Raw genomic sequence first — 11,228 nt, forward strand, 5'->3', positions numbered from 1 at the left:
CGGAACCAATTTCTTTCAATCCATTTCAAACAAGGACTCGTTTCTTTTGATCGAATCCTTTGGCTCCGGTAACTTGTTTGATTCGGATTTCTTTGCTCTTCCACTTTGATTTTTTTGAATAAGGATTCGATTCATGCGCTGACTCAATCCGTCAACTATACTGAATGAATTCGTCGCTTGATTTCACTAGAGTCAATCTGATTCCTTTTAGAGATTCGAACTTTTCATCCTACTGAAGAATTATTCTTTTGGAACATTTTCTTACCAATTACCTATCACTAGCGAAAATTCCAGACAAGATCTCGCGACTGGAGTAGCTTGTTCATGTGAACAGGTGCATTACGTTCTCGAAGGTAGATCGTCTCTTTGCATATTTCTCTAATTACGACTTATCCCCTCCTCATTACTAGTTGTTCGGGACTTGGGAGTAATCATTGCCCCGACGTGATTGTAAGATCTGCAAGCAGTTGTTCAGACGTTTGTGCAACATAATACTAAATCATAGTTTCAGGGAGGCTCGGAGAAGTCTTCATACCGGTGATGTAATTGCATATAACTGATGGAAGACCACATAGAGAAAATGGAAATATCTACTGAGGTGAAAGCAGGGCCTTAGGCAATTTGCCGCCCCATGCAATGGCATTATTTGCCCCCTCTCATTTGTTCAGAAAGAGCAAATCTTAACAGCCACGATTTTAAGTATGGCATCCCATTATGAACAACGAAGGGGAGAAAAGTTCACTCGCACTCAAAAAGTCCTAAACACTACAAATATAATCTCGTTTTGTTTGTTTTTTCTTTTTAAATAAGAATCTACTATGTTAGTGAAAGGTAAAGCAAACACACCTACAAAGGAAAGATGGTAATCTTTTTTTATAGAGTTCAACATCGAACTTTAATCTCAACAACTAGCTCTTTCATCTTTGTTTCTTGATCTTCCTTCTAAATCTGTTAAAAATTTATTTTTAAAAAGTGTTCTCACTTTCAATGATAATGAACGTGTTTTTACCTTCAATGATAAGGAACTTGATTAAAACTTGATAACTAACTAAATGGAACAGATGTTCGCTACTGTTCGAGAATTGAGCTCTTGTATTTGACAATAAAAAAGCAATTCATGCTGGGATTTGTTTCACCGTTTGCTTTAACACTATATATGTGACCTTAAACTAATGCGACATAAACATGGCTTATGAATGTAGCGTTGAAATAGGTCAGCTTAGTCAATTTAACTAGCATCATCATGAAGTCTGTTTCCAACAAGAAATATTTATTTTAAAAAATATAGTTGTGACAGATTTTTACCACCCCGTGCAAATGAATATATGATAGAGCCGGCCCTAGGTGGAAGCTATTGTAATGGCATGCTAACAAAATAAAGTATAAAATTAATATGGGGAGTTCGTAGTATTAATTAAAGAAAAAGATTAGAAGTGTATCAAATGAAGATTTTGTATCTTAAGGAATCATTTATGGCAAGTGTTCCGTGTACAATATATTATAAAACAAAATAAATTTATTTTTATTTTTTCTTGTATAATGATGAATAACCTTTTGGAAATGTTTCACTGACTAGTTTTTCTATTTGCTGAAGTTGTTCTGACGTATAGACTGACTTTTGTGATTTATATAGGTCCATGATTTGATTGGGTGTAAATCCTTGCTTTGCAAACCTCAAGATCTTTTCTCCTTCTACAGTTATATCAATGGTTCCTGCGGAAGCTGTGAGTTTTTTGTGTTTATGTTTTATAAGACGTAGAAACAACTTCATTTTCTCAATGTCGACGCAATGTCCTGCAGCCACTCCTCTCTCAATTAATTTCGAGATTGCTTCGTTGTCACTAAGCCCCTGTTCAAAGCACTCTTTCAAAGCTTTGTAGACACTTTTCTCGTCTTCTGTTTCCACTAAATCCATGCCCTCGTTGTACAGAATTGCGTTTTGATAGTATTTCAATTTACGTTCTAAATCGTTGCTGAATTTTAATCCAGAATCTTCAATAACGCGTTTAACTAAGTCGGAATCAAACTGGCCACTCCTGAGCCTATTCAATACTTTCTTATAAAGTTTACGATCTTCAGCGGAAAGCTCTTTTGGATTAAATAAACCTAAATATTTTTCTTCTTCACCCTCTACAAACATTGCCTTCCTTTTTCTATGTTTCAGTTGGTCTCCATACCTTACAGATTGTTCAAAATGTTTGCCTGCAGGTAGACTTACTGTGCCTGATAACGACACGCGTTTTGAGGTTAGCATTTTAGGTCTACTTGACTCTTGCATTGAGCTGTACCAAGGCACTCTTTGCGGTGTAGCTGTAGGCATTTTGTGGTGGTACCGCTGACTGGAACGTTCTTGCTTCATTTGGTGATAAAGTTTAATGGCACTTAAGTATTTTTCCTCTGAATACCTCTTCAAATCCAACCAAGATATTACCTTCTCAATCGGCCAGTTTTCATCTACACATCGCTGTAACAACCGGCGTTCTTTCGCTTCGTCAATCGCTCTTGCTTTGCCTGCGTTCCTATTCTTCTCCTTTGCAATGCCCAACAAATAAGCAACTGCAATCAACGTGTTTTCGTCATCTGCAATGTTATGTTCTTCAACAAGCGCTTCGATCACCTCACGTCCTATATAATTACGCTGAAGGTAAAAATTAACCAAATTATATATTTCCTGGTTCACTCCTTGTAAGTGATCAAAATCATATAAATCATTCAAGTCTAAAGATATTTCCTTCTTGTTCTCACTCTTGCTTCTTATAACTTTAATAAAGTATTTCAGAACCTCCTCGTATTCAGGGTGTCGATTCAAAAATTCTGGATCTATAATTCCATTAATCTGTAGAATTTCATTGTCTGTTAGATGTTGGTCAACAAACATCTTCAGCGTGTAATAGATGTCTTTTTCAAAAGGTATCAAATCCTCTGGATTGAAGTTCTTAATATCGGGATACATGTAGCCTTTGAAAGAGGGTGCTTCATTGCGTTGGGTATTCGAACGCCCCACGTTGCTTGCGATGCTTAGGGGCTCTACGTTGGATGGAGTGCTTTCGCGCTCCACGTCGTGTTGGGTGTTTTGCAGCTGCATGTTAGGTTGGATACTTTCGCGCCCCAAATTGGGTTGGATCCCTTCGCGCTCCATGTTGCGTCGAATGTTTGGGTGCTGCACGTTATGTTGGATTTGTGGGCGCTCCATGTTGACATTCGACTATCACAACTGATCTGGCTGTATTTTGTTACAACATCCATTCATTTAAAGAAGAGAATTAGTGCATAGCATTATTATCCTTTAGACACTATCAACTGTACGTAGTAGATTTGTTAATCGAGGGATAGCATAGCTGTAAGAACAAAGATTGGAGGAATGCTTCTAGTTTCATGACTGTTGATGTATTGACGGCTACTTCAGTTATGCTTCAAATGCTGATATTCTATACATATAGAAAGAAAAAAAAGAAACACATTGAAATACTATATAACTATCTACATATTGACAACTATATTACTAAGTTATTAACTTTTCTATTTCAAACATGGAAACAAGAATATTTACAAATGTAACTAGTATCGTGAAACAATACATTCAATTGGATATTTTTAGCATGGACAAAAGATCTATCTTTAGACTATACAGGGTGATTATAAATGATTCGTCTGCTTTGAAAGAATGTATTAAAAATGTATAACACATACAATAACCAATGATCCATGAAAATATACAGAAACTGTCCAATTTCCATACATACTATACAAATGTTCGAGGTGGCTTCTTTCATCACACAATACACATCTATGATATAGTCTAGTTCGCTCCAGATGTGCTCTAGCATGTCCGTACTAATGGTTGTAAATATAGCGTTAATGCTATTCTTTGAACTCAACCAAAGTTGTTGGTAGTTGAGGCGTATATACTGTGACTTTCACATGCTCTCAACAGAAAAGCAATTTCAGATTCTAAAAACTTTAGTGCGTGCTAACATAGGATGTTTAGTTCGGAACGAATTAAACACAATGAAAATTTCCGAACTTCTTACGAGGTAATGGCTTATTCGAACAATATCCAGTTCCAATTAATTCGTTATACGACGAACTTCAAATATTTAATTCTTAACTATTTTCAAACGCATCCTTTGTATACGAGGCATGTTTAAGTAAGTACCGTTTTGAAATATTTTTTTTAAGTACACATTTCGTAACAATTTTATTGTTATATGAAAGCATGTACATTAATCTACTATTTTACATGGTTTCCAACAATATTAAGGCATTTACCGTATCGTACAACTATCTTTTGAATACCATCCTCATAGAAATCTACCGCATGATTTGACAACCACGGCCGTAAGCACAACTTTCGAAAGAGTTGAGTTACAATTTTATAGAGACTTAGAAATTGTCTTAACTAATTTAAGACAAAAGTACAGTAATAAATTAAATGCAATAAAATATGATAAATAACTCAAATAAGTTATAACAAAATTACAAATGATCAGATAACGACTTAATCGTGAAGTATCTGTTCCCTTTCATATTTTCCTCAACTTTCTGCTCCAAGTTTCCAGTGATGACAGAAGGTTGTCCACTTCATTTATAATCATAAACATTCGTGCGGCCATCTTTAAAGAGCTCTAACCCATTTCCGTACTATTCTATCGCTCATAATGTTTTCTCCATACACTTTCACTAATCTGGCGATGAATTTCAGCTGCTTTAGCACTAAGAAAACGAATTATACCGCGTATTTCACAGTCGGTGGGATTCTCAATCAGTGGATGGATTTCAATTACTCACAAACCAGCGTAAATACGAACGAATGTTTCCAAAATGATGTCTGAGGCTTGCGAGCAGATATAGATACACAGCGTGCTGGGCGAGATCCCGATCGCAGCGCTACAGCGGCCGAATTTCAAAACGATACTTATTATTATTATTATTATTATTATTATTATTATTATTATTATTATTATTATTATTATTAATTATTATTATTATTATTTTAGAAAGCACGCCTCATATTACGTTGCAATAAAGCAATATCAATGGTTCCAGCGTTTTCTAACGTAAGCTATAATTTTTGAATTCTATTACGAACATTAGCATTCTTATATTAAGCAAGTAGGGATATATCAAAATATTTTTGAAGGGTACGAAATGAATGGATCATTCAAACATAAAATACACTGCTAAAATGTTATTTAAGTATTAGTAATACTGCTATTTATCATTTTGACAAAAATGCAACGTAACAATAGCTCAAAAACTGCTTTCAGTACAGCGATAGTTTTTACCTGTGAATAGCAAGAAATTTAAATGTTCTTTTTCAGTATAAGTATTTAAACCAGTGATGTGCCGTAAACTATAATTTTACGTCTACGCGATTGTCTACTGTAATCTATACGTAATCTGCATTACACATTTTCTCGTGTAGACTATGTAGACAACCACGATCAAATGTAAGGAAGAATTTCGTTGCTCGTTTGTTCATATTTCCTCATTCAGTTGTTTTGCTTCGGTGCAGCGAAAGATTGGGGAAACGACTAACATATAAAAAGTAGAGGGAATTATCTAATCTGAAAGTGATACGGATGACAACGCTGAAGTTGCGCTGTCGATGTTGCTGTAGTGTTTAAGAAAGGTAGAAGAATGAATCCTATATCCTTTGTCTCTTCCACTACTTCCTTAGATTTTCCACTTCGAGCACTGCTTTTATAATGAAACGTACAAAACTAATTCTCAACTGTGGGCTTTCAGTCTTGAAGCTGCTGTATTTGCCAATTTTTTCTTGCATATTTTACAAAATGCATAATATTTTTCATTTTCCTTCATCAAGACGAAACTAAGTATTCGAAAGTTACTATTCGCTGGTCTAGGCATTTTATTTTGTACGCAATTTCGCAAGGTAACGACAAAATAAAGCTCCTTTATTGTCCACAACGCCATATTAAATTACGTGTTGTTGACATATTCTACATAGTCTACGTTGTTTACATTGTCTACGCATTGTTGACACGTAAACGTAAACTATCGTTTTTTACGCGTAGACGCACATCTCTGATTTAAACACACCCCTTCTTATGTATTACATAGTATAGCCATACTACAGTACTTGTGTACAATTAAGGAGAGTAACTCACCATTTTGTCAAATTGTAATGAAATGAAACCCAAAGAAGGTTGTGTATCTGCCATAACAATTCCTGTAGAAGACTATTAAGAATTTGATTTGAGAGCAATGGAATCACAAATTTTGTGATTCCATCTTGGTATCTGCCGTTGCTAAGATACGCAAATACTTTTGATTAATTATTATTAAGATAAAAATATGGACTTATTTGAATTGCGATTACTTTTTAGTTGAATGCTCGTTTTAAGCTAACTATATTTTTATCATAGTTTTTCATCAAATTTCCTATCAAACTTTTATTTGATGGTAATTTGGTCAAAGAAGTTGAATAAAACTATTGTACACACTATAAAGATCAAGTATAAAGACGAATTTCCTTGCTCAATTGTTTATATTTCTTCATCCAATTGTTAGGCTGCTTGGGTGTACTCAGTAGTTTTATGATTGCACATGGTGGTATAACTATAATTAGCGTTGTCATATATCCGTATTTTGTACGGACTGTTTGTATTTTTGGGTCTGTGTCCGTATCCATATCGTGCAAAGGTTGAAAATGACCAAGGATGTTATAAATAGAGGATCTGCCCATATGTATCTTCATCCTATTAAATCGATGAAGCCAAAAAAAACAACCGAGCATCGGCACGTCTGATTCGATACTCCCGTTTCTGCCATCATCTGATTGGCTACTTTCGTTTCCGCCATGATTGTTGGTTCAAAACATTGCGATCCTATTGGGCGGAGTGGGCAGAGTAGGGGTGGCGAAACTGTGACGTATGGCTTCAAGAGTTTGTTGTAAGGACAGATCCTCTATTTTATAAGATCCTTGAAAATGACTGTATTTGACAGTTTTTGGGGCTGCCCGAAAATTTCGGAGTCGGGAATCGTTAACATCTCGGGCGAAAATAATTGTTTTTTCATCATATAACTCATATTTTAGTTACTATTAATAAAGTAGGTTATATTTTTGAAAAGTGTCTCATTTTTCCATTCCAAGATTCTTTTGGTTAAACGTAATTTAATGGCATGATTTGTTATATTTGTATTACCAAAAAAAATTATAAAACATGTTAGTTTCCAATAGTGTTTTAAGTATTACAGTAAACAATTGTGTGATAACCGAAAAAGCTGATTTTTAGGCAAGAAATTTCAAAATATTTGTTTTGTGTTTGGGCACTGTACCTTTGATAGGTCGTCATTTTAAGGTCCGTATTTTGGATCAAAAAATTATGACAACCCTAACTATAATGAATAACAATAAGGTTTGTAGAATTGAATGGAATGAATGGCTAATATTCCTCTGATGGCTTCCCCTAATCGCAGGCACATATTGAACGTTATATTCCTGTTTTGAACGTTATATTCCTAATTAATTGTGGTAATGTTAACATTATTGCATCAGGAGGGAAGAGGTGAGATCAACACCATAGTAATAGGAGACTTCAACAACGTAGTAGTAGGAGTTGTGAAAAAGGTGGTAGGGCCATTTGGACTAGGTAGAGGAAACGTACGCGGCCAAATATTTCTCAACTTCTGTAGGTAACATGATATGGTGGTGACGAATATGTGGTTTAAGAAAAACAAAAAAACAAACTGTACTCGTGGAAAGGTCCAGGAGATAAGAAACGCTACCAAATCGATTGCATTCTTGTCAAGTAATGTTTCAGGAATAGTATACGAGACATGAAGATACTACCACGAGTGGACATTGATTCGGAACACAGTCTCCTAGTGGTGGAAATATAAACTTGGTTAAAGTTAATCAGGAAAAAAAAATGGAGTAGGAATCGAAAATGAAACTTGGAGTTGAGTTGATGAGTAGATTTTGAGTTTAACGTCCCGTTCAGCAGCGAGGCTATATGAGACGTGGACCTACTGATTAACGTAGAATCGAACCACATGAGCTCCCTCCGGGAATCGAACCCGGGTCTCCCACGCCAATGAAACTTAGAGTATGGGCAGCGATGTCAAGGAAGAGATTGAAGATAATTTCTGTACAATGGGCGATACGGTACGCAATGTAGAAAATACAAGGCCCATTTAATAAACAACCGGAAAAGTTGTATACAAAATACAAAACTTCGACAAAGTATGTGCTTCTTTGTCATTTTTTTTGGTGGTGTCCTACAACTATTATCAGATGGACCTGGCACGCCTGCATCGCGAATGATGCTGCGAACAAGGATGTTATAAAATAAAGGATCTGCCCATACAACAAAATCGTGAAGCCATACGTCACAGCTTCGCCATACCTACTCTGCCCACTCCGAGCCACTAAGATCATAATGTTTCGAGCGAACAATTATGGCGGAAACGAGAGTAGCCAATCAGACGTGCCAGCTCAGACGGGCTCGGTTGTTTTTTGGCAGATCCTCTATTTTATAACATCCTTGGCTGGGAATCAGTGAAACAAGATGGCATTACCCTTGCAGGGTTGCATGAACGTGTGGTAGCGGAGTGTCATTAGATTTCTCTTAGCTGAAGAGTTGAAACTAATCGAAATTCACTGTCGGATGATAGTCCAATGTTCGTAATTGCTGAAGCTTTTGTTTATTGTATGGAGCGTTCAGAACACAAAGCAATCAAACCACAAAATTGTGAGAAAAGTAGACATAAAATTTATACTGTAAGCTTAATTACATGGAAATTTTAAGTTTGTAGGATATGCTTCATTATATAAAATTTATATATATATATATATATATATATATTACATTGGCCTATTTACCCTGATTTGAAACTTTCAAATTCCATCCTATTTTTCACTGAAAACTATCCGTAATTCAACAAGGAAATAATTATATCTATATTATAAAATTGAAAGTGACTATGTTTGTAACTTAATTTCTTGAACCACCCGACCGATCTCGAGCAAATTTTCAACGTAGATTCGGTTCTGGCCTGGAAGTGTTTTTAGCTATTTACTTTGACGGTACAACTTACGGGGGGGGGGGTGAGGAGGGGAACATAGAAAAAATAAATAAAACTTAATAACTCTTGAACCACCCGACCGATCTTGATCAAATTTTCAATGTAGATGAGGTTCGGGACTTTGATGATTTTTATCATTTCACTTTGGCGGAACAACGTAGGAGAGGGGTTGGAGGGGGAGATATACAAAAATCAATAAATATAAAAATAAAAGTTATTATATTCGTGAATTTATTACTTTTGAACCACTAGATCGATCTCAATCAAATTTTCAACATATATGAAGTTCAAACCTGGGAAGTTTTTTTTATCATTTCATTTTGACAGTAGATTTTAGGGCTGAGGGAGGGGAGGAGTGGAAATATATGAAAATGAATAAAACCTAATAACTCTTGAACCACCTGACCGATCTCGATCAAACTTTTAACACAGATAAGGTTCGGGCCTGGGATGTTTTCTACATTTCACTTTTACAGTGCAACGAAGGGGAGGGGGGAGATATACATAAAAAAGTAAAAATTAAAAGTGACAGTCTGTGACTTCATCACGCTTCAACCATCAGAACGATCTTTAAAAAAAAATTTCAACATGGAAAAGGTTCGGACCTGGGGTGGTTTTTATCATGTAACTTTAACGGTAGAACTTAGGGGAGGGGAGGGGAGGGGGAATATATATATAAAAATAAATGAAACAATAAATTTTGAGCCACCAGACCTATCTTGAACAAATTTCAACATAGATAAGGTTTGGGCCTGGAATGTTATCGTTATTTCACTTTTACGGTGCAACCTAGAGGAGGGGAGGGGGAAAAGAATAAAAATAAAAGTGACCGTCTTTGTGACTTTATCACGCTTTTACCACAGGTCCGGTCTTAATCAAATTTTCAATATGGATGAAGTGCGGACCTGAGGTGGTTTTTATATTATTTTGACGGTAGACCTTAGGGGTGGGGGAGGGGAGGGGACAGATATATAAAAATAAATAAAACTTAATAACTCTTGAACCACCCAACCGATCTCGATCAAATTTTCAACATAGATGATGTTCGGGCTTGAAATAATTTTTACCATTTAACTTTGACGGTGCAATGAAGAGGGGAGGTGGAGGCGGAGATATATGTAAAAAAAATAAAAATGAAAGTGACTGTCTATGCGCCTTCACTCTTGAATCACCGGACCGATCTCGATCAAATTTTCAACCTAGATTAAGTTCAAACATGAAATGATTTTTGTCATATCACTTTGACGATGTTACTTAAGGGAGGGGAAGGACATATACAAATGATCGAAAATGACCGATATTAGTGTCGAATCTATAGTTTTTGAGGTCGCTGACATGAACAGTGACACTTCTGATCTCATTTAAATCCGAATTCAGTCCCGCAAAAATTGTGGGAAGGAAAGGGTATATACACACAGACACACACACACACACACACACATATATATATATATATATATATATATATATATATATATATATATATATAGAGAGAGAGAGAGAGAGAGAGAGAGAGAGAGAGAGAGAGAGGTCCATTTTAATCTTTCCACGGAAATATCTCGAAAACTGTTGAACATAAATGAACTGAACAAAAACTCAAATAGGAAAGCTATGTGGCAAATCGAATGGTCGCGGTGCCCCACGACTGCTATTCAAGGGGGCCCGGGGCCCAAATTTAAAATTTTAAATGGAAACATGAGGCGAGTGACACCTCGTTCAATAGATCTTTTAAAACTAAAAAGTGATGTGACAAAAGATTGTTCATATGGGTTACCGTATTCAAAATGGCCGCCAAGACATGGTGCCTGTATCAGATAAAACGTCCAGTACCACTAATATGAAAACGGTTGGAGATAAATGAACACGATAAAACTCGTATAGGAAATCACAGAGGGTATTTATCCTTCCACGCTTCGAGAATAATCCAACGGAGAAAAAGATTATTAAAGTATAAGTGACATAGTGCTAAAGAAGAAATCTAATTGCTAGAAAATTATATTTCCGATCTCCTCCGTAACTGGGTGAATCGGGAATGAATTGTAAAATCTCAAATGAAACCCCCACTTTTACTTGCTATAGGTATGTTTTGTCTGAAAGACTTGGACGTACAAGTGATTGATACTGTAATGAGCCAATATTGTGCAGATGACTTTTGAGCAAAACCAACATTTGTACAC

At 35.8% G+C, this 11,228-nt stretch overlaps 1 protein-coding gene across 1 annotated transcript; it reads right to left on the reverse strand.

Moving 5' to 3' along the window:
• Positions 1-1,496: 1,496 nt before the first annotated feature.
• On the reverse strand, positions 1,497-6,274 carry LOC145666993 (uncharacterized). Its single transcript, XM_081734670.1, has 2 exons — positions 6,132-6,274; positions 1,497-3,428 (listed from the first exon to the last, which is right to left on the reverse strand). Exon 2 carries the CDS (start codon positions 3,191-3,193, stop codon positions 1,523-1,525), a length of 1,671 nt encoding a protein of 556 aa, XP_081590796.1. The 5' UTR covers positions 3,194-3,428; positions 6,132-6,274; the 3' UTR covers positions 1,497-1,522.
• Positions 6,275-11,228: the final 4,954 nt, after the last annotated feature.

The sequence above is a fragment of the Thermobia domestica genome, chromosome 12 (genome assembly GCF_964235325.1).
Source record: "Thermobia domestica chromosome 12, izTheDome1.hap1.1, whole genome shotgun sequence".
NCBI lineage: Eukaryota > Metazoa > Arthropoda > Insecta > Zygentoma > Lepismatidae > Thermobia > Thermobia domestica.